This window comes from Pseudophryne corroboree, chromosome 10, assembly GCF_028390025.1.
Source record: "Pseudophryne corroboree isolate aPseCor3 chromosome 10, aPseCor3.hap2, whole genome shotgun sequence".
Taxonomy (NCBI): domain Eukaryota; kingdom Metazoa; phylum Chordata; class Amphibia; order Anura; family Myobatrachidae; genus Pseudophryne; species Pseudophryne corroboree.
Window position 1 is genome coordinate 163,530,148 of NC_086453.1, and position 24,687 is coordinate 163,554,834.

Genomic DNA, 24,687 nt, shown 5'->3' on the forward strand with positions numbered 1-24,687 from the left:
GGACATGTAAGTGCAGAATGATTACCCGAAGGTGTGACCATGACAACCAGTTTAAAATTCAAAATAAAAGTTTATTAACAGACTCCGTGTGATAACAATGTCACAACTGAGGGCCTGAGCTGACGGGAGGCAGCCTCAGTTGTAGGGGCTGAGATGTAACGGAACCTGGGAGGTTGTATCAGACCCCTAGACATGTAAGTAACATGTAGAATAACTGCCCGAAGGCGTGACCACGACAACCAGGATAAAAGTCAATGATGTTTATTAAGGCAAACTCCGTAACACAGCAGCAGTAAAGGAAACATAAAAGTCAACAGAGGATAAATACAATTCCTGGGTACTACAGGGTGGCAAGGGCCACAGGCACTGGTAGAGTGAGACAGTTCTTATAATCTTCTAGTTGGAAAGTCCTTACCAGGCCTGACTGTAGCAATGGAGAGAACCCAGGATCGTACCAGCTGGTGTTCCAGGAAAGGCTGGGTTGCTGAAGATAAAATGGCTGCTGTGGATACTGGCTGGAACCAGACTGTTGTTGGTACGGAGTGGATACTGGCTGGAACCAGTTAAATAATAAACGAACTTGAGAGCGATGAAATAATAATTAAGTTTGGAGTTTGAGAGCGGTGAAATAATAATACCGGTGGAGAGTGGTAAACTGCAGAAAGGACACCGGCCCTTTAAGAGAAGCTGTACACTGCTGGAAGCGGAGCTGGAAGCAGGTGATTGATGTAACTGGAAACAGGTGAGTCCAGAATGGATCGGAGAGTCAGGCTACACCGCAGATGGAATGCTGGTGCGGGTCTCTATAGCAGAAGTCTGGAGACAGGAGCTGGAACCTGGAAGACAACCACAGGAGAGAGACAAACTGGAACTAGGTTAGACAACCAAAGCACTGACGCCTTCCTTGCTCAGGCACAGCATACTTATACCTGCAGCAAGGAAGGGGTTGGCTAGGCAATTATGCAAATCAACAATACAGACAGCAGATTGGTGGAAATGCTCAGATGACAAAATCCAAGATGGCTGCGCCCATGCAGACACTTGGAGGGAAGTTTGGTTTGTAATCCATGTGAGAATTGAAACAGTAATGGCGACGCCGGCCACAGGAGACGCCAGACTGACAAGCGCACATTTAACCACGCGGGCACAGCGGAGGCCGCGGCTGATGAAATCACCACTCTGACATTCTGCATGTGGAAACTCAGGAACAGCGGGATCCGGTCCTGGAACGCTGAGCCAGCCTTAGGAGGCATCTGAAGGGTAAGTAATGGCGTCCAGATACCCGGATCGTGACAAACAAGCAGTATTCAAGTTTAGCAAAGACAGTGGCAAATAACACAGTTCCTGGAATACATAACCATAGAAGGTTTCTCAGAGCACTGGTAGGTTTAGAACAGATGTAAAAGTCCTTTGATGGAATCACCTTACCAGGCCTGGTTGTAGTTGTAGAAATAGCCGAGGAACATGCCAGTAGTTGTAGCAGGTGAATCTGTAACTTGAGTATGCTGCTGTATCAGCTGGATGGAACCAGCCAGGTGGTAAGACACGGAGTGGATGCTGAGTGGAATCAGCCAGGTGATGAAATGCAGAGTGGATGCTGAATGGAATCAGCCAGGTACTAAAGTCACGGAGTGGTTGCTGGATGGAACCAGCCAGGTGATAAAACACAGAGTGAATGATGTGAGATGCTAGGGAGCGTAGAAACAGAATAGCTGAAAGATGATTACCGGTGGTAGTGGATACTGCTGGTAAAATAGGATCCGCTGGATCAGCACCGGTGTTTGGTAGAAGCTGGAATCAGTTGAAAGCTGGCTGCTTGGAAGCAGATAGTAGATAGCTGGAAACTGGACAGCCACGGAAGGCTGTAGAGTCAGGCTGCACTGCAAGATGGAAAGCAGGTGCGGGTCTCTTTGTGGATGCTGGAGACAGGAACTGGAACCTGGAAAAACAAGCCACAGGAGAGAGAGACTGGAACAAGGTATGACATTCAAAGCACTGACATCTATCTGGCCCAGACCCAGGATACTTATACCTGCTGCTATGCAGGCATTGGCTGGGCAATTATGCAGATTCCAGAGATGGTGGATTGGAGGAATTGAAGCATGTGATCAAATCCAACATGGCTGCGCCCATGCTAGAACCTGGAGGGAAAACCTGGTTTGGAATGTAATGTGCAAACATGGTGATAATGGCGGCGCCGGCCACGGAGGGCAGGAGACGCCATATGAGAGTTACATGCTGAGATACATGGAGGACAGCGGAGACTGCAGGAGGCATGATAAATAACTCTGAGAACCCGCAGCAATAATACAGGAATGGCGGCGGCGGTGAGACGCCATGTTGGATTCAAACATGGCGCCGCTGTGGTAGTGTCTCAGAATGACAGGAGGGATGTGCAGAGTGTTGACACAGATGAGATCCGGATTTGGAACGCTGGGCCAGTCTCAGAAGACACGGCAGGTAATGGCGTCCAGATACCCGGATCGTGACACCCACCACTGTGCAAATAGGCATGCGTTGACTGCTTCCCAGCCCACAGGTGATGTCATCGCAAAAGACGCGATGCACCTCAAGGAGGTCATGGGGGTCATTCCGAGTTGATCGCTCGCTAGCTACTTTTAGCAGCCGTGCAAACGCATTGTCGCTGCCCATGGGGGAGTGTATTTTTGCTTTGCAAGTGCGCGATCGCATGTGCAGCCGGGCGGTACAAAAACATTTTGTGCAAAACAAGACCAGCCCTATAGTTACTTATCTTGTGCGATGATTCTAGCGACGGCGGTCCCGGAATTGACGTCAGATACCCACCCTGCAAACGCCTGGTCACGCCTGCATTTTCTCTATCACTCCCAGAAAACGATCAGTTGACACCCATAAACACCCTCTTCCTGTCAATCCCCTTGCGATCGGCTGTGCAAATTAATTTGTCGCTAGAAGCATTGCGCAGCAACGATGCTGTTTGTACCCGTACGACGCGCGTGCGCATTGCGGTGTATACGCATGCGCAGTTTTGCCAGTTTTTTACCTGATCGCTGCGCTGCGAAATTCGGCAGAGAGCGATCAACTCGGAATGACCCCCCCATGTCACCATAGAAAACCATGTAAACAGTATTACAAGCACTAGAGAAACAAAGTAGCTCTTGAGGCATCTTGCTGAGGAACATCACAGCGGCATATCCCCATAGTCTTCATTCCTCTGTATGGTAGCTGTCACCCGACTGGCCACAGTTTAGAACGAGCAGATAGGCGGCATTACTCTATTACCAAACTTATAATGGTTTCATTATATTATATGATACAGATCACCCTTATATGTACCAGGTAGAACTAATGTGGGATAGAGGTGTTCTAAAGACATAAAAAAAAAGTTTTTTGTTTAATCATCTTATCAATATGCAGTTGTGCTTAAGAAAAGTGTCACTGATTATTGAACCTGCATATGTGTTTTCTTTCGGGATAAAATGTATCTGGGAGCTTCTTTAGGAACAATCCCTATATTGGACACATTCTTACTGTTCTAAATAGCAACATATGTTTATGTAATTAATATATTATTATCTACCACAGGTCAGTAACAACTGACTAGTTGCGTTATAGAGCATTGTTTCTTTCTCCACTCAGGAGAGTACCACATGAGGGACAGCAGACGATTTTTTTCTCCTGCACTGCCCAGGCTTTGGCATCAGGGGATAATCGGTGTGGTTCCAAACACTTTATACTTCTTCTATCTTCCTTCTGGCCAGGTTGGGGTGCCCACCCTCTCTCATTCTTCTTCCAGTACCACTTTGGCAAGACGAATGGACAGCAGAAGTGGAGTTCTTCCCTGTATCCTAGCCACATTTTGCACTCCTCTCTCCAACTTTACCTTAGATTCAGCAATAGGATGTGTGTTGTTGTTGTTGTTTTTTTTTTTATAAAAAGCTATAAACACTGTTGTATCAACTATATATGCATATATAAGACTGGCCATTTATTTTTAATTATACAGTTATATTTTGCAATTTTGATGATAGCACCAGGTTCCAGCTGCCTTAATTAATCTCTTTGGATACTTATATTGAGGTATAGGTGCCTCATATCTCCTTATTATAGGCCATAGTTGCCTTAACTAATCTCTTTGAATATTTACACTGAGGCAGGGGTGTAGCGAGGGTGGCTCCAGCGGAAAGCGAGCTCCGGGCGCCAAAAAAGTTAATGGACGCTCTGTCAGTCACTACCTTCCTGTGCGCCACTGTACTGGCAGCCACAGAGCAGGAGGAGGAGAAGCAGATGTGGCATACACTGACTCAGACTCAGAGAATGTGCAACAGAGTTACTTCTGTCATGCAACACCACTCTCTGCCTCCGCTGCTGCAGCACCTCTCTCTTTCCTGTCTGCAGTAGCTCTCCCTGCCCTAGGTGCTGCAGCACCTCTCTCTACCCCAGCTTCTTCAGAACCTCTCTCTGCCCCGGCTGCTGTAGCACTTCTATCCGCCCCAGCTGCGGCAGCAGCTCTCTCTGCAGCTGCTGCAGCAACTCTTTGTACCCCAGCTGCTTCAGGAAGAGGCTTTCTGCCTCTCTCTGCCCCGGATGCTTCAGCACCTCTCTCTGCCCCTCAGGCTATTCTGGAACATTATTTTCATTGAAGCATAGCAGGATTATCAGGTCTGGGACGGCAGTTCTAGGGTATTATTTTCATTGAGGCTTTGGGGGATTATCAAATCGGGGAGGGGGGAAATTTTGGTGCATTTTTTTCATTGGGAGTTTGGGGGGTTTCAGGTCTGTGGGGATCACATTTAGGGCTTTATTTTCATTGAGGAATTGGGGGTTGTGAGGTCAGGTCAGTCGGGACACATTCAGTATATAGTGTTTTTAATGTATTTGAATTAAACATGTAAATAGTAAAATACAGCTACTTCCATAGTGGCTCTACCATAGTGTAATGTGTACAAGGGGCTCAACCATAGTGTAACATGTATAATGGGCTCTACTGTGTGGCATAATATGTATAAGGGGCTCTACTGTGTGGCGTAACATGAATAATGGACAATACTTTGCGGTGTAATGTGAATTGGTACTGTACTGTGGCCACACACCTTCCTAATGAAGCCATACCCCTATATTGATGTTTCAAGCCTTCAACCAGCACTGACCCTTTTTTAAACATGGGGGGCACCCAAAGGAAACTTTCGCCCTGAGCTCCACAAGGTTTAGAACTGGCCCTGTCACCAATTTAGGATTTTTAAATATTGTTTCTTTCTAAATGTAACATGCCACCACATGTTGGCTATGCCCCCATTTCAGTACAGGGGTTGGGGGGCGCCAAAACATACTCTTGATCCAGGCACTATGGCGCCTAGCTACACCTCTGCCTAACTCTGCTAACTTTGGCTTCACAATTGGAGCAGATGCCTTCACAAATGTCATTATTTGGGTAACATTTGTGACATAATTAGACTAATGCAGGCTTCTGCTAAGTGACAGGAGCCGGGTGCTGCACTGTAGCATTACATACAGCACCCAGCTCCTGTCACAGTGTAGGAGCCGGCACTGCTACATACCTCCCAACATGACCCTCTCCAGGAGGGACAGAATGCTCTGCTCCTGGATTTTCTCTTAATTCATGATTGCCGGCACCTGTGTGGAACAGGCTAATGGATGAGAAAGGTGTTTCAGCACAGGTGATGGCAATTATAACTTAAGAGGGAAGTCCAGAAGCAGAGCATTCTGTCCCTTCTGGAGAGGGTCATGTTGGGAGGTATGCTGCTACCACAGCAGTCTCCAGGGGCAGTGTGCATCTCCCGGACCCTGGAATGATGGAAATGGTGGTCGGGATGCAAAGCCACACCCCTCAAAGAAAGCCAATCCCCTTTTTGCAACGCACATCCAACGGAATCTGACCAATCGCACCAGGTGTCACTTTGGTGCCACTTTCGCTCATTTCTAATTATTGCTATAAAACAGTATGTATTTTCACCAAATTTTTTTTTAACTGTAAAGTAAATATAAAACTATTTTTCTATGTTGGATCACTCGGGTATTTATAAAACACAAATTCGTGCTAATGTATTGGGAAAGGTCCTCTCCACAAAGCTAAACTAGACGCTACCATTCAACCTAGGTTACTGCAAAAATAGTTCAAATGGGAAATTTGAACACAGAGCAATTTGTACATGATGAACTGGAACTGGGTCACATTGGAAGATTAGTAACTAGTTTACTAAATTAGTATTAATGATAGAGATTCCTTTTGTATGGAAACTTTTGTATGCGGGAAACCACTAGTGAAACAACTTGCGAACATAGCACTTTCAAACTACTTGCCCACTTTAATAATGGAGAATCAATGTACTTTTTTAAAATTCGTTTGCGCATGCGTCTCGTTTTATCCATATATGGTATTTCCTAGGCTATCATCCAATCGAGTGCTTTTCGCTTTCTATGAGCGTCCTGGGCGGAGTTTTGCATGCGGAATCATCTCATATGGCTGTACGCGCTCCCGTCTCATGAAAGGCGGAAGTGACGACGCGGTGTAGGGCCCCGGAGATCCATCAGCTCCCCCTTCCTCCCCGGCGTTCATTGGGGGGCGCCGAGGTGTTATACGGTATCCGCATACTCCGTGTCCTCGTTCACCATGGCGACCAATCTACGGAAAGGCGGCGGGCTGATCGGGCTGGTAAAAGACGCCTTCCAACCACACCACCACCACCCCGCAGCTCAGCCCGGGGCAGTGGATCGGAAGACTGTGGAGAAATGCTGGAAGCTTATGGACAAGGTCTGCTTTCGGTTTTTGTATTTTTGGTATGCATATGTGATTTCAGACCCCGTGTGTACCACTTTTGTTACGTCATAAGTCACCTGCATTTTCTCCCGAGAGTATTCTTATGCAGATGACACTGCCACAAATGTATTGTGCCTTAAATGTATTCTGTTTCTAAAAAAAAAGTCGTATAAGGCCAAGGGGTTTATAGCCGGACCTGTGTGTGGCTTTACATATCCGTGCAGAATGTTTCTCCATTCACATCCGTCCCTTCTCCGGAGGAGTTTGCAATCAGTACAGATATAAATGCATACATAGTAGGGTTAATTTCTTTGCCTTAATTGAATTAACAGACCGGTATGTTTTTAGACTGTGTGGGAGGAAACTGGAGCACCTGGTATGAACCTTCTCCAACACAGGATACAATACAAACTTGCAGATGGAGCTTTGATCAGTCATTGAACTCATGACCTCAGGGTATGAGGCAGTAATGCTAGTCACAGCCCTTGGGCTGACCCAATTTGTTTCATTTTTGTATCTGATGCTGGTACTGTTTTACCAGCAGTAGTGTTCTTATGCTTCTCTTGTAATACTTAGGCTGGAAATCAATTAGCTGCGGGTAGAGTACTGTGGGCTAATTGATTACCTGGTGTTGTCCAATTAGCCCTGAAACAAGGAGTTATCGGGGATATTTTTTCCACCTGCCTCAGTGGGTGGAAAAAAAATCCCTGGTAACTAGCGTGTTAACTGATCCTGAGACCATGTTAACACAAACCCGTGAGCTTTTCACGGATTCCGTATACTAGCGCCCATTAGAACACTAATGTAAGCAAGACTATTTAATGAAAAAGGGAGCACAGTTGAATATTTACATGCATTAATTTACCACGGCTAATTGAATTCTCGACTAAGGCTGGCTACACATTAGAACCAGGAGTATCTGAATGATCAGACAGGCGACTGGACCCTGCATCAACAAGTACATACACATTTGCACAATACAGGGAACTACAGTGCGTTCTAACGTGCAGCATGGTGTCGTTAACGATATCTTCTGGTTGATCCTGCACCAGAGCTGACCAGATGTCGTCTGTGACATTGGGAGCGTGCAAATCGGACATGCACACTTTACTTAATGGCTGATTTGTCGTTCTGCTTTGGGCGGAAACAACAAATTGGCCCAATATCATTCTAGTGTGTTCCCACCCATAAAGGCCCTACACACTGGGCGATGTCATACCTCCCAACATGACCCTCTCCAGGAGGGACACAATGCTCTGCTTCTGGACTTTTTTCTTTATTTATGATTGTCTACACCTGTGTTGAACAGGCTATTGGATAAGAAAGGTGTTTCAGCACAGGTGATGGCAATCATAAATTAAGAGGGAAGTCCAGGAGCAGAGCATTCTGTCCCTCCTGGAGAGGGTCATGTTGGGAGGTATGCGATGTACATTACATCTATATTGTCCAAATTGACTTGCGTGTTAAAACAACGATAGATCAATGATGAACGATCACGGGGCTGCTTATCGTTGATGCATACACACTGAGCAATATGAACAATTTTATCATTCTTTACTGAACGAGATCGTTCATATCGCCCATTCACCTCGCCCAGTGTGTAGGGCCCATTAATGTTTTTTAACTGAAGCATTTTGTATAACACAAGATGGTTCACTTTTCTCTTTTTATTCTTTATAACAGTGGTTCCTGTTAACTTTATAATAAACCCTTTGTACTTCCTGTTTCTCAGTCGTTGTACTGTTTTATAGAGAGGATTTATGTGGCTGTTATGAGATCCTTTCTTTTTGGAACTTACAAATACATTTTAAACCATAACCTTAAGATGGTGTCTTCATGAGATTGCAAAATCTGACTGGATTCAGAACTGCAACTGGCAGTGTTTTGGAGAAGTTGAATAGTTGAACTGCATTTTACATATTGAACTGCATACAGTAAGTTCCTGTTTAGAGCCTTAAGGAGCTGCTCTGTTGTTACAAAGTTTAGATGCATGTCATAATTTATTTGGAAGTGATAGGATTTTTATTTTTATTTTTTTTATTCTTGTCATTTGAACAGTATTCATATTTTGTCCAGTGATGATCAATTGGATGTTGAATGACTTTGCAAAAAGCGCAGCTAGAAGATTTGTAAATATTGTTCATGATATCGTCCAGTGTGTATGCACTAGGTTGCTGCCGATGCACATTCCCGCACGTCGCCAGCAACATCCTGACCCCCCCCCCCCCCCTCCCCCTTCTCCTGTATAGAATATGGTCAGAATAGGTAAGTCTGCAGTATTCAATTACTGAAGTGCTCAGTTTGTTAGAATATATAATAGTATACTGCAGATGATGTCCGTCCGACCTAAAGGCAAGTTACCTCCGTCCCGGCTCCAAACGAGGACACGCTCCGGCAAAGTACACAGCAGCGGGCTCTGGTAAGTATGTTTCTTCCGGTGATGTAATAAGCCGAAGCAGTTAGATCTATCTGACCTGGCGGCACAATAACTCCGACTCAACTCACACCTGCACGGTGTCTCAGCAGGGTACACAGCCGGGGGTCGTATGTGTTGGTAATTACCAGAGTAGACAGTCGCACTCCGCAGCAAAATAACTCATCCTGACTTCCATTAATTAGGGTTTTTTGGCTCAGTAATTGAATACTTGCCTATTCTGATCATTTTCTGTACAGGAGCTCCTCATATTTATAATATCAATATCTATCATTCCATCTCAGCCATTGAGAAGCATTACATGGATCAGTCCGACTGATATATAATGGGTAGTTGTTATCTTGTTATAATATAATTACATTTCTGATGTGTGGCCACACTTAAGACTTTTGAGATATATTTTTTGAAAAATTGAAGATTTGATAATTTTCGGAATATCCGTGGAAGTGTTACATTTCCTAAAGCGCTTTAGGAGTTCAGAAATTTTGGCCTGCATTAGTGATTCCTGCGATATATATTGGACTGTTTTGTATACAAGGTAATATCATATTCGATGCCTGTCAAGAATTAGTAGAAGTGTGTATGTGTGTGTGTGTGTGTGTGTGTGTGTGTGTATATATATATATATATATATATATATATATATATATATATATATATATAATATTATAAAAAATTTGATATTCATCTCTGTTTGCGCTTGAAGTCCATTGTGCTATTGTTGTCTTCAGGGGTAAGCTATTGCCCCCTCCCTTCTATGCAAGCAGCATTGGGAGTGAGACCATGCATTTCAGAATTGGGGTGCTATTATTATTACTATATATATAATATTATTATTGCACCGGAGGTGCATCTAGTATCCAGTTTGTTTTGTACTATTGTCCCCTAAAGAAAGCAGCTAATCTCCTGGCCTCCTTATACAGCATTCTTTATCTGTCTAAAGCTATGCCTGATTTTGACTATGCGATTTCCTTTGAACTCGCACAGATAGTACAGATTTTGACTATCTGTGCTAAGATTTTCTCTATGTACGATTTTGACTATACTTTTGTACTAGATAGTACTTTAGATAGTCAAGATTGACTGACTTGCCTGCACAGTTTATCTTGCCTTACAATACCGACTCCACGGGAGCATGGATCGGATCTGTATCGCAAGCTGGCTAACACCTTGAGATATGTACTAACTTTCCTTAAGAATTTGACTATATTCAAAATTTTACAGATTTATCTTGCAGTGTGTACACACCATTATACTGCCCATACATTAGGACGACTCGCATTAGATGCCAGCCAACCCACCTCGCCTGCCAGCTCCCCGTTGTGCGATAGATTGTACTGTGCTTTTGCACTGTATGACATATTGTACCTTCGCAACTGTTGGAGACCGGTATCTACTGATCATATGTACGACCCGTGGGGCAGCGCATCATATTCGCACCCAAAACATGCACTATGTGCATGCGGTGGGTTGATTTTCCCAGATCACTGCTGGAAATGTTAGTAGTTTGAAAAATCATATCAATAATACTGTATGGTATTGCTGGCAGAATAGTGTGGTTTTCCTGGTTCGATTCTCTGTGGGTCCAGTGACTATCACAACTAGCGGATCTCAATTTGTCTAACTGTAAGTACTGTAAATATTGTAGCAAAGATGATTACACTGAAGCCTAAAGATAACAATTCTTTTGTGTCTGTCAATTCTGACACGTTTTTGGTAAGAATTGCTAAAATATTTAAAACTGCGTATGCTCTGCCTAATTATCCAAAAGCATATGAGACATGTGCAAGTACCCACTTAACAGAACATACACACGTTAAAAAGAATCTGTTAAAAAATTACAAATATCTGAAGTAGAATTTTTAAATTATTTAAAGTAGGATGATGTCTAAATGCTAAGTGTAGTAAAATTACTCCGTTCTTTAGGCGGGTGGGGGAGGGAAACTTCCTCAATTAATGTTTCCAAACTTTGGGCCTAATTCAGCATGGATTGCAATTGTGAAGCTGCTCAGAGCAGCTTTGCAAATGCAATCCATAGCAATGCAACTGCAGTATGAGGCGTTAACACCTTGCTGCATTTGAGATCCCGTTTCTTGGCAATGCTGGCCGCCTCTGTCACTGCCCCATAACACCTCTGCTAGTCAGGCAGAGGCGTTTGCAATCCTGCAATGTGATTGCAGGAACCGTTCAGCACATGCGCAGAACGGGTCCTGCGCATGTGCCGTTTCTCGATAATCTGGAAACTGCACAGAGCATCGCAGGAGCCATCCAACCTGAATTAGCCCCCTTATTCATTCTTTTGGGTTGATTCAGTTGGGGTCAAAATGCCAATGTAAAAGCTCCTCATCTCCCTCTGGTCTTGCAGATGTTTGTATGGGATTGCAAACAACAATCTGTGGCCTTCATAAGTGTGGTGCATAGTCACACTTGCAGGTAATTGAGTTGATCCTTCAGTGTTATTTAGAGGCGGACATCCTGGTTGTTTTCAGTTCCACTTTCCTAGTATGCTGCCTTGGGTCCTCATACATCATTGGTGCAGTTATGCCAAACAGAGCTATCTTGGTGCACAAAGTCCTGTAAGACTCTGCTAGCGTCTGATATCCTTCCCCTTTTTTTTTTTTTTTTTTTTTTTTTGTGGGGTGGGGGTGAAGATGCGTCTTAGTCATGACACAATTCGGCTAGGATGCAATAGTAGACTGCTGATTAATTTGATATGTGAAGGTTTCTGAATCTGTATACAAAATGCGGCAATGTAGCAGCTGCAGCTTTTTTCCAATACAAGTTCCGTTGTGCTTTATATACAGTCTCTCGCACACAGTATACTGGTGTCGCATATAAAATTAATCAGCACAGTCTTTGTGCGTCCTAATCGCATCGTGTTGTCAACATAGGCGTGTGCTAATTTTTATTAGGGGGTGCACCGCCTTTTGGGTGTGTCTAGCACCGTACAGGGACATCTCTAGCGCTACTTTACATTCAGTAAAATTACATGTCTTAATCTAATTTCTCCCTAGTTCATAATAATAAAGTAGATATAATACACCCCAGAGAAATAAAATGAAACATAATGGTGCAACCATCAGACGGTACTGACTGTCTGCTATGACATATCCGTGAGTCCTAGCTTCTGCTGCACCCTATCGCTGCTTACACAACTCGAGCATATCCCTGACCCAATGGCTGAACTAGAGTGGTATGCCTAGGTGCATATGCATTCCCACCCCTTTCCCTGAGTGGTGCCCACTCAAAATCAGGGTGTAGGCACTGGGGGGAACCTACACCTTGATTTTGAGTAGGCCAATCTGAAAAGTAAATTACGGGGACGAACATCTGAGGTTGTGTTGTTGTTGTTGTTGTTGTTGTTGTGGTGTGTGTTTTTTTTTTTTTTTTTTTTAATTATTTCTCTGACGTCCTAGTGGATGCTGGGTACTCCGTAAGGACCATGGGGAATAGACGGGCTCCGCAGGAGACTGGGCACTCTTAAAAGAAAGATTAGGTACTAAATCTGGTGTGCACTGGCTCCTCCCTCTATGCCCCTCCTCCAGACCTCAGTTAGAATCTGTGCCTGGCCAGAGCTGGATGCACCCTTGGGGCTCTCCTGAGCTTCCTAGAAAAGAAAGTATTTGTTAGGTTTTTTATTTTCAGTGAGATCTGCTGGCTACAGACTCACTGCTACGTGGGACTGAGGGGAGAGAAGCGAACCTACCTGCTTGCAGCTAGCTTGGGCTTCTAAGGCTACTGGACACCATTAGCTCCAGAGGGATCGAACACAGGCCCAGTCCTCGGTCGTCCGGTCCCGGAGCCGCGCCGCCGTCCCCCTTGCAGAGCCAGAAGAACCGAAGAGAAGTTGAAAATCGGCGGCTGAAGACTCCGGTCTTCATTAAGGTAGCGCACAGCACTGCAGCTGTGCGCCATTGCTCCCTTAGCACACCACACACTCCGGTCACTGATGGATGCAGGGCGCTGGGGGGGGGGGCGCCCTGGGCAGCAATTAGATTACCTTACTTGGCGAAAAGCACATAATACAGTCTGATAAACTGTATATGTGCATTAACCCCCGCCATTATACATTTAAAAATGCGGGAGAAGCCCGCTGCTGAGGGGGCGGGGCTATCTTCCTCAGCACACCAGCGCCATTTTCTCTTCACAGCTCCGCTGGAAGGACGCTCCCCAGTTTCTCCCCTGCAGTTCCAGACTTCAAGGGTAAAAAAGAGAGGGGGGGCACATAAATTTAGGCGCAAAACTGTGTAAATAAGCTGCTATAGGGGAAAAATCACTCAGTATAGTGTACATCCCTGTATTATATAGCGCTGTGGTGTGTGCTGGCATACTCTCTCTCTGTCTCCCCAAAGGACTTTGTGGGGTCCTGTCCTCAGTCAGAGCATTCCCTGTGTGTGTGCGGTGTGTCGGTGAGGCGGAGCAGGAGCCGATAAGTGTGATGTCGCCCCCTACGGGGCCGACACCGGAGTGGATGGATATGTGGAAGGTTTTAACCGACAGTGTTAACTCCATACATAAAAGGTTGGATGACGTGACAGCCTTGGGACAGCCGGCATCTCAGCCCGCGCCTGCCCAGGCGTCTCAGAGGCCATCGGGCTCAAAAACGCCCGCTACCTCAGATGGCAGACACAGATGTCGACACGGAGTCTGACTCCAGTGTCGACGAGGATGAGACAAATGTACAGTCCACAAGGGCCATCCGATGCATGATTACGGCAATGAAAAATGTATTGAACATTTCTGACATTAACCCCGTTACCATTAAAAAGGGTATTATGTTTGGGGAGAAAAAGCAGCCAGTCACTTTTCCCCCATCTGATGAGTTAAATGAATTGTGTGAAGAAACGTGGTGTTCCCCTGATAAGAAACTGGTAATTCCTAAGAAGTTACTGATGGCGTACCCTTTCCCGCCAACGGATAGGGTACGGTGGGAAACATCCCCTAGGGTGGACAAAGCGCTCACACGCTTATCAAAAAAGGTGGCACTGCCGTCTCAGGATACGGCCGCCTTAAAGGAGCCTGCAGATAGAAAGCAGGAGGCTATCCTGAAGTCTGTATATACACACTCAGGTACTATACTGAGACCTGCAATTGCGTCAGCATGGATGTGTAGTGCTGCAGCAGCTTGGTCCGACACCCTGTCAGATAACATTGATAAACTCGACAGGGATACTATTTTGCTAACCATAGACCATATAAAGGACGTAGTCTTATATATGAGAGATGCACAGAGGGATATTTGCCGACTGGCATCGGGAATTAATGCAATGTCCATTTCTGCCAGGAGAGTATTATGGACTCTGCAGTGGACAGGGGATGCTGATTCTAAAAGGCACATGGAGGTTTTGCCTTATAAGGGTGAGGAATTGTTTGGGGACGGTCTCTCGGACCTGGTTTCCACAGCAACAGTTGGAAAATCGACTTTTCTACCTCGCGTTCCCTCACAGCCAAAGAAAGCACTGTATTATCAAGTACAGTCCTTTCGGCCTCAGAAAGGCAAGCGTGTCAGAGGCGCTTCCTTTCTGCCCAGAGGCAGGGGTAGAGGAAAAAAGCTGCATCAGACAGCCAGTTCCCAGGAACAAAAGTCCTCCCCTGCTTCCACTAAGTCCACCGCATGACGCTGGGGCTCCACAGGCGGAGCCCGGTGTGGTGGGGGCCCGTCTCTGGAACTTCAGCAACCAGTCGGTTCGCTCACAGGTGGATCACTGGGCCCTACAAGTGGTATCTCAGGGATACATGTTGGATTTCGAGGCGACTCCCCCTCGCCGTTACCTCAAATCAGCTTTGCCAACTGCTCCCAGGGAAAGGGAGGTAGTGTTGGCGGCTATTCACAAGCTGTACCTTCAGCACGTGATAATCAAGGTTCCCCTCCTTCAACAGGGACGGGGTTACTATTCCACAATGTATGTGGTACCGAAACCGGACGGTTCGGTAAGACCCATTCTAAATTTAAAATCCTTGAACACTTATCTGAGGAAGTTCAAGTTCAAAATGGAATCGCTCAGGGCGGTTATCGCAAGCCTGGAAGAGGGGGATTTTATGGTATCACTGGAAATCAAGGATGCCTACCTGCATGTCCCCATTTACCCACCTCACCAGGAGTACCTCAGGTTTGTGGTACAGGATTGTCATTACCAATTCCAGACGTTGCCGTTTGGTCTGTCCACGGCACCGAGTGTATTTACCAAGGTAATGGCCGAAATGATGATACTCCTTCGGAAGAAGGGAGTTATAATTATCCCGTACTTGGACGATCTCCTTATAAAGGTGAGGTCCAAGGAACAGTTGTTAGTGCTACGCTGGCTATCTCGGGAAGTGCTGCAACAACACGGCTGGATTCTGAACATTCCAAAGTTGCAGCCGATTCCTGCGACGCGTCTGTTGTTCTTGGGCATGATCCCGGAAGGATCTTTCAGTGGGATCTGTTGGACAAATGGTCCGGATCGCATCTTCAGATGCATCGGTTGCTCACCCTGTCCCCGAGGGCCAGGGTGTCTCTACTGTGGTGGCTGCAGAGTGCCCATCTTCTTGAGGGCCGCAGATTCGGCATACAGGACTGGGTCCTGGTGACCACGGATGCAAGCCTCCGAGGTTGGGGGGCAGTCACTCAGGGAAGAAACTTCCAAGGACAGTGGTCAAGTCAGGAGACTTCCCTACACATAAATATTCTGGAATTAAGGGCCATTTACAACGCCCTGAGTCAAGCGGAACCCCTGCTTCAAAACCAACCGGTGCTGATTCAGTCAGACAACATCACGGCGGTCGCCCATGTAAACCGCCAGGGCGGCACAAGAAGCAGGATGGCAATGGCAGAAGCCACAAGGATTCTTCGATGGGCGGAGAATCACGTCCTAGCACTGTCAGCAGTGTTCATTCCCGGAGTGGACAACTGGGAAGCAGACTTCCTCAGCAGGCACGACCTCCACCCGGGAGAGTGGGGACTTCATCCAGAAGTCTTCACACTGATTGTAAATCGTTGGGAACAGCTACAGGTGGACATGAGGGCGTCCCGCCTCAACAAAAAGCTAAAAAGATATTGCGCAAGGTCAAGGGTCCCTCAGGCGATAGCTGTGGACGCACTAGTGACACCGTGGGTGTACCAGTCCGTGTATGTGTTCCCTCCTCTTCCTCTCATACCCAAGGTACTGAGGATAGTAAGAAGGAGAGGAGTAAGAACAATACACATCGTTCCGGATTGGCCAAGAAGAACTTGGTACCCAGAACTACAAGAAATGATCTCAGAGGACCCATGGCCTCTGCCTCTCAGACAGGACCTGTTACAGCAGGGGCCCTGTATGTTCCAAGACTTACCGCAGCTGCGTTTGGCGGTTGAACGCCGGATCCTAACGGAAAAGGGCATTCCGGATGAAGTAATCCCTACGCTGATAAAAGCTAGGAAGGATGTGACAGCTAAACATTATCGCCGCATATGGCGTAAATATGTGGCTTGGTGTGAGGCCAGGAAAGCCCCTACAGAGGAATTTCAGCTGGGTTGATTTCTGCACTTCCTCCAGTCAGGAGTGACTATGGGCCTCAAATTGGGATCCATAAAAGTCCAGATTTCGGCCCTGTCTATTTTCTTTCAAAAAGAACTGGCTTCACTGCCTGAAGTTCAGACATTTGTTAAGGGAGTGCTGCATATTCAGCCCCCTTTTGTGCCTCCAGTGGCACCTTGGGATCTCAATGTTGTGTTGGATTTCCTTAAATCACATTGGTTTGAGCCACTTAAAACCGTGGAGTTGAAGTATCTCACCTGGAAGGTGGTCATGCTGTTGGCCTTGGCTTCGGCTAGGCGTGTGTCAGAATTGGCAGCTTTAGCATGTAAAAGCCCATATCTGATTTTCCATATGGACAGGGCAGAATTGAGGACTCGTACCCAATTTCTCCCAAAGGTGGTATCAGCGTTTTCATTTGAACCACCCTAGTGTGGTGCCTGCGGCTATTAGGGACTTGGAGGATTCCAAGTTGCTGGACGTAGTCCGGGCCCTGAAAATCTATGTTTCCAGGACGGCTAGAGTCAGAAAAACTGACTCGCTATTTATCCTGCATGCACCCAACAAGCTGGGTGCTCCTGCTTCAAAGCAGACTATTGCTTGCTGGATCTGTAGCACGATTCAGCTTGCGCATTCTGCGGCTGGACTGCTGCATCCTAAATCGGTAAAAGCCCATTCCACAAGGAAGGTGGGCTCTTCTTGGGCGGTTGCCTGAGGGGTCTCGGCTTTACAACTTTGCCGAGCTGCTACTTGGTCGGGTTTAAAACACTTGCAAAATTCTACAAGTTTGATACCCTGGCTGAGGAGGACCTTGAGTTTGCTCATTCGGTGCTGCAGAGTCATCCGCACTCTCCCGCCCGTTTGGGAGCTTTGGTATAATCCCCATGGTCCTTACGGAGTACCCAGCATCCACTAGGACGTCAGAGAAAATAAGAATTTACTCACCGGTAATTCTATTTCTCTGACTTCCTAGTGGATGCTGGGGACTCCGTAAGGACCATGGGGAATAGCGGGCTCCGCAGGAGACTGGGCACAACTAAGAAAGAAATAGGACTACCTGGTGTGCACTGGCTCCTCCCTCTATGCCCCTCCTCCAGACCTCAGTTAGAATTTTGTGCCCGGCCGAGCTGGTTGCACACTAGGGGCTCTCCTGAGCTCCTAGAAAAGAAAATATATTTTAGGTATTTTATTTTCAGTGAGATCTGCTGGCAACAGACTCACTGCTACGAGGGACTGAGGGGAGAGAAGTGAACCTACCTGCTTCAGCTAGCTTGGGCTTCTAGGCTACTGGACACCATTAGCTCCAGAGAGATCGAACACAGGCCCAGCCTCGGTCGTCCGGTCCCGGAGCCGCGCCGCCGTCCCCCTTGCAGAGCCAGAAACAAGAAGACGTTCCTGGAAATCGGCGGCAGAAGACTCCGGTCTTCACCAAGGTAGCGCACAGCACTGCAGCTGTGCGCCATTGCTCCCCAGGCACACCACACACTCCGGTCACTGATGGGTGCAGGGCGCTGGGGGGGGGGGGGGGGAGAAGTCCGCCTAAAAAGGGGCGGGGCTATCTCCCTCAGCACACTGGCGCCATTTCCTCTCACAGCTCCGCTGGAAGGACGCTCCCAAGGCTCTCCCCTGCAGTTTCCAGACTCCATAGGGTAAAAAAGAGAGGGGGGGGCACTAAATTTAGGCGCAAATAAAAAAAAATATATATATCTATATATCGATCTATCTGCTATAGGGTAAAATCACTTGTGTAGTGTGAATCCCTGCATTATATAACGCTCTGGTGTGTGCTGGCATACTCTCTCTCTGTCTCCCCAAAGGACTTTGTGGGGTCCTGTCCTCGTTCAGAGCATTCCCTGTGTGTGTGCGGTGTGTCGGTACGGCTGTGTCGACATGTTTGATGAGGAGGCTTATGTGGAGGCGGAGCAGGTGCCGATAAACGTGATGTCACCCCCTGCGGGGTCGACACCTGAATGGATGGACATGTGGAAGGAATTACGCGACAGTGTCAACTCCTTACATAAAAGGTTTGACGACATAGCAGATGTGGGACAGCCGGCTTCTCAGCCCGTGCCTGCCCAGGCGTCTCAAAAGCCATCAGGGGCTCTAAAACGCCCACTACCTCAGATGGCAGACACAGATGTCGACACGGATACTGACTCCAGTGTCGACGACGATGAGACTAGTGTACATTCCAATAGAGCCACTCGTTATATGATTACGGCAATGAAAAATGTGTTGCACATTTCTGATATTACCCCAGGTACCACAAAAAAGGGTATTATGTTTGGGGAGAAAAAGCTACCAGTGGTTTTTCCCCATCTGATGAATTAAACGAAGTGTGTGAAGAAGCGTGGGCTTCCCCCGATAAGAAACTGGTAATTTCTAAAAAGTTACTAATGGCGTACCCTTTCCTGCCAGAGGACAGGTTGGGAGACATCCCCTAGGGTGGATAAAGCGCTCACACGTCTGTCAAAAAAGGTGGCACTACCGTCTCCGGACACGGCCGCCCTAAAGGAGCCTGCGGATAGAAAGCAGGAGGCTATCCTGAAGTCTGTATATACACACTTAGGAATTATATTGAGACCGGCTATTGCTTCAGCATGGATGTGCAGTGCTGCAGCTGCGTGGTCAGATTCCCTGTCGGAAAACATAGATACCCTAGACAGGGACACTATATTGCTAACCGTAGAGCATATTAAAGATGCAGTCTTATACATGAGAGATGCACAGAGGGATATTTGCCGGCTGGCATCTAAAATAAACGCAATGTCCATTTCTGCCAGGAGAGGGTTGTGGTCTCGGCAGTGGACAGGAGATACAGCTTCTAAAAGGCACATGGAAGTTTTGCCTTACAAGGGTGAGGAGTTGTTTGGGGATGGTCTCTCGGACCTCGTTTCCACAGCGACAGCTGGGAAGTCAGCATTTTTACCCCATGTTCCCTCACAGCCAAAGAAAGCACCATATTATCAGGTACAGTCCTTTCGGCCCCAGAAAGGCAAGCGGGTTAAAGGCGCGTCCTTTCTGCCCAGAGGCAGAGGTAGAGGGAAAAAGCTGCAGCATACAGCCAGTTCCCAGGAACAAAAGTCCACCCCCGCTTCCTCTAAGTCCACCGCATGACGCTGGGGCTCCACAGGCGGAGCAAGGTACGGTGGGGGCCCGTCTCAAGAACTTCAGCGACCAGTGGGTTCGCTCACTGGTGGATCCCTGGATTCTACAAGTAGTGTCTCAAGGGTACAAGCTGGAATTCGAGACGTCTCCCCCTCGCCGTTTCCTCAAATCTGCCTTGCCGACAGCTCCCCCAGACAGGGAGGCAGTGCTGGAGGCAATTCACAAGCTGTATTCGCAGCAGGTGATAGTCAAGGTACCCCTCCTTCAACAAGGACGGGGTTACTATTCCACAATGTTTGTGGTACCGAAACCGGACGGTTCGGTGAGACCCATTTTAAATTTAAAATCCTTGAACGCTTATATAAGAAGGTTCAAGATGGAATCGCTCAGGGCGGTGATTGCAAGCCTGGACGAGGGGGATTCCATGGTATCGCTGGACATCAAGGATGCTTACCTGCATGTCCCCATTTACCCTCCTCACCAGGAGTACCTCAGATTTGTGGTACAGGACTGTCATTACCAATTCCAGACGTTGCCGTTTGGTCTGTCCAAGGTAATGGCCGAAATAATACTCCTTCGGAAAAAGGGAGTTTTTATTATCCCGTACTTGGACGATCTCCTTATAAAGGCGAGGTCCAGGGAACAGTTGTTGATCGGAGTAGCACTAGCTCGGGAAGTGCTACAACAGCACGGCTGGATCCTGAATATTCCTAAGTCGCAGCTGGTTCCTTCAACGCGTCTACTGTTCCTGGGGATGGTTCTGGACACAGAACAGAAAAAAGTGTTCCTCCCGGAGGAGAAGGCCAAGGAGTTGTCCTCTCTAGTCAGAGACCTCCTAAAACCAAAACAGGTGTCGGTGCACCACTGCACGCGAGTCCTGGGAAAGATGGTGGCTTCTTACGAAGCAATTCCATTCGGAAGGTTCCATGCAAGGATCTTTCAGTGGGATCTGTTGGACAAGTGGTCCGGATCGCATCTTCAGATGCATCGGCTGATTACCCTGTCTCCAAGGGCCAGGGTGTCGCTGTTGTGGTGGCTGCAGAGTGCTCATCTTCTAGAGGGCCACAGATTCGGCATACAGGACTGGATCCTGGTGACCACGGATGCCAGCCTTCGAGGTTGGGGGGCAGTCAAACAGGGAAGAAACTTCCAGGGACAATGGTCGAGTCAGGAGACTTCCCTACACATAAATATTCTGGAACGAAGGGCCATTTACAATGCCCTAAGTCAGGCAAGACCCCTGCTTCAACACCAGCCGGTGCTGATCCAGTCAGACAACATCATGGCGGTCGCCCATGTAAACCGACAGAGCGGCACAAGAAGCAGGATGGCGATGGCAGAAGCCACAAGGATTCTCCGATGGGCGGAAAATCATGTGTTAGCACTGTCAGCAGTGTTCATTCCCGGAGTGGACAACTGGGAAGCAGACTTTCTCAGCAGACACGACCTCCACCCGGGAGAATGGGGACTTCATCCAGAAGTCTTCCAGATGATTGTACACCGGTGGGAAAGGCCACAGGTGGACATGATGGCGTCCCGCCTCAACAAAAAGCTAAAAAGATATTGCGCCAGGTCAAGGGACCCTCAGGCAATAGCTGTGGACGCTTTAGTGACACCGTGGGTGTACCAGTCGGTTTGTGTTCCCTCCTCTTCCTCTCATACCCAAGGTACTGAGGATAATAAGGAGGAGAGGAGTAAGAACTATAATCATTGTTCCGGATTGGCCAAGAAGAGCTTGGTACCCAGAACTTCAAGAAATGATATCAGAGGAACCATGGCCTCTGCCGCTCAGACAGGACCTGCTGCAGCAGGAACCTTGTCTGTTCCAAGACTTACCGCGACTGCGTTTGACGGCATGGCGGTTCAACGCCGGATCCTGAAGGAAAAGGGCATTCCGGAGGAAGTCATCCCTACGCTGATTAAAGCTAGGAAGGAGGTACCCGCAAACCATTATCACCGCATTTGGCGAAAATATGTTGCGTGGTGTGAGGCCAGAAGGGCCCCAACGGAGGAATTTCAGCTGGGTCGATTTCTGCACTTCTACAGTCAGGGGTGACTATGGGCCTCAAATTCGGTTCCATTAAGGTCCAGATTTCGGCTCTGTCGATTTTCTTCCAAAAAGAACTGTCTTCACTGCCTGAAGTTCAGACGTTTGTTAAAGGAGTGCTGCATATTCAGCCCCCTTTTGTGCCCCCAGTGGCACCTTGGGATCTCAACGTGGTGTTGGATTTCCTTAAGTCACATGGGTTTGAGCCACTTAAAACCGTGGAACTAAAATATCTCACGTGGGAAGTGGTCATGCTGTTGGCCTTGGCTTCAGCCAGGCGTGTGTCAGAATTGGCGGCTTTGTCATGTAAAAGCCCTTATCTGATTTTCCATATGGATAGGGTGGAATTGAGGACTCGTCCCCAATTTCTTCCTAAGGTGGTATCAGCTTTTCATTTGAACCAACCTATTGTGGTGCCTGCGGCTACTAAGGACTTGGAGGATTCCAAGTTGCTGGACGTAGTCAGGGCCCTGAAAATCTATGTTTCCAGGACGGCTGGAGTCAGGAAAACTGACTCGCTATTTATCCTGTATGCGCCCAACAAGCTGGGTGCTCCTGCTTCAAAGCAGTCTATTGCTCGCTGGATCTGTAGTACAATTCAACTTGCACATTCTGCGGCTGGACTGCCGCATCCTAAATCTGTAAAAGCCCATTCCACGAGGAAAGTGGGATCTTCTTGGGCGGCTGCCCGAGGGGTCTCGGCTTTACAACTTTGCCGAGCTGCTACTTGGTCGGGTTCAAACACATTTGCTAAATTCTACAAGTTTGATACCCTGGCTGAGGAGGACCTTGTGTTTGCTCATTCGGTGCTGCAGAGTCATCCGCACTCTCCCGCCCGTTTGGGAGCTTTGGTATAATCCCCATGGTCCTTACGGAGTCCCCAGCATCCACTAGGACGTCAGAGAAAATAAGAATTTACTCACCGGTAATTCTATTTCTCGTAGTCCGTAGTGGATGCTGGGCGCCCATCCCAAGTGCGGATTGTCTGCAAACTTGTATATAGTTATTGCTTAACTAAAAGGGTTATTGTTTTGAGCCATCTGTTCGTGAGGCTCAGTTGTTGTTCATACTGTTAACTAGATATAGTATCACGAGTTGTACGGTGTGATTGGTGTGGCTGGTATGAGTCTTACCCGGGATTTCAAATCCTTCCTTATTGTCAGCTCTTCCTGGCACAGTTTCCTAACTGAGATCTGGAGGAGGTGCAGAGAGGGAGGAGCCAGTGCACACCAGGTAGTCCTATTTCTTTCTTAGTTGTGCCCAGTCTCCCGCGGAGCCCGCTATTCCCCATGGTCCTTACGGAGTCCCCAGCATCCACTACGGACTACGAGAAATAGAATTACCGGTGAGTAAATTCTTATTTTCTCGTAGTCCGTAGTGGATGCTGGGAGCCCGTCCCAAGTGCGGACTTTCTGCAATACGTGTATATAGTTATTGCTTAACTAAAGGGTTATTGTTATGAGCCATCTATTACATGAGGCTGAGTTATTATTCATACTGTTAACTGGGTATAGTTATCACAAGTTGTACGGTGTGATTGGTGTGGCTGGTATGAGTTTTACCCTGGATTCCAAATCCTTTACTAGTAATGTCAGCTCTTCCGGGCACAGTTTCCTTAACTGAGGTCTGGAGGAGGGGCATAGAGGGAGGAGCCAGTGCACACCAGATATAGTACCTAATCTTTCTTTTAAGAGTGCCCAGTCTCCTGCGGAGCCCGTCTATTCCCCATGGTCCTTACAGAGTACCCAGCATCCACTACGGACTACGAGAAATATAATTACCGGTGAGTAAATTCTTATTTTTTTTTAATATATAAAACACAAGTGAAGTTTAAAATTGACGTGCCATCAAAGTCACATTTGCTTCTTCCTATGCCATCATGCTCCTTGGGGTATATTTACTAAAGCTTCTAAAAATGAAAAGAGGTGATGTTGCCCACAGCAACCAGTCAGATTCGGTCTATGGGCAACATCACCTCTAAATTTTTAGAAGCTTAAGTGAATTTACCACCTCCTCTGCAGGACACCAGTATTTGTCACACGTCCCCATGCTCACTACCTACTGACAGTATGAGCTGAAATTCACGTTACGCCACACAGTATGAGTCTGTTATTTCCCCTGGCTGGCCTGGCCAAATACAGGAAGTTAAAAAAAAAAAAAAGAGAAGAGAATTAGATCTATAGGTGCTCTCAAGAAATTACGGAGTGCTTGGCTCACTGTCTAATATATTTATGTAACCCTTCTTTCTCTGACGTCCTAGTGGATGCTGGGAACTCCGTAAGGACCATGGGGAATAGACGGGCTCCGCAGGAGACTGGGCACTCTAAAAGAAAGATTAGGGACTATCTGGTGTGCACTGGCTCTTCCCTCTAAGCCCCTCCTCCAGACCTCAGTAAGAATCTGTGCCCGGCCAGAGCTGGGTGCTCCTAGTGGGCTCTCCTGAGCTTGCTAGAAAAGAAAGTATTTGTTAGGTTTTTTATTTTCAGTGAGATCTGCTGACAACAGACTCACTGCTACGTGGGACTGAGGGGAGAGAAGCAAACCTACCTGCTTGTGCTTCTTAGGCTACTGGACACCATTAGCTCCAGAGGGTTCGAACACAAGGCCTGACCCCGATCGTCCGTTCCCGGAGCCGCGCCGCCGTCCCCCTGCAGAGCCAGAAGACAGAAGAGAAGCGATGAAATCGGCGGCTGAAGACTCCTGTCTTCATTAAGGTAGCGCACAGCACCGCAGCTGTGCGCCATTGCTCCCACAGCACACCACACACTCCGGTCACTGAGGGTGCAGGGCGCTGGGGGGGGGGGCGCCCTGAGACGCAATAAAAACACCTTGGATGGCAAAAAATGCA

The 24,687-nt window shown here is 47.4% G+C and overlaps 1 protein-coding gene across 2 annotated transcripts in view; it reads left to right on the forward strand.

Annotated features, from left to right (window-relative positions):
• The first annotated feature begins 6,416 nt into the window (after positions 1-6,416).
• CBL (Cbl proto-oncogene) overlaps positions 6,417-24,687 on the forward strand; it is a 334,599-nt gene continuing 316,328 nt past the window's right edge. For both annotated transcript variants that reach the window (XM_063942916.1, XM_063942917.1), the window contains exon 1: positions 6,417-6,751. In XM_063942916.1, coding sequence (XP_063798986.1) covers positions 6,611-6,751 — 141 coding nt within the window. In that variant the 5' untranslated portion in view covers positions 6,417-6,610. The remainder of the gene's footprint in view (positions 6,752-24,687) is intronic.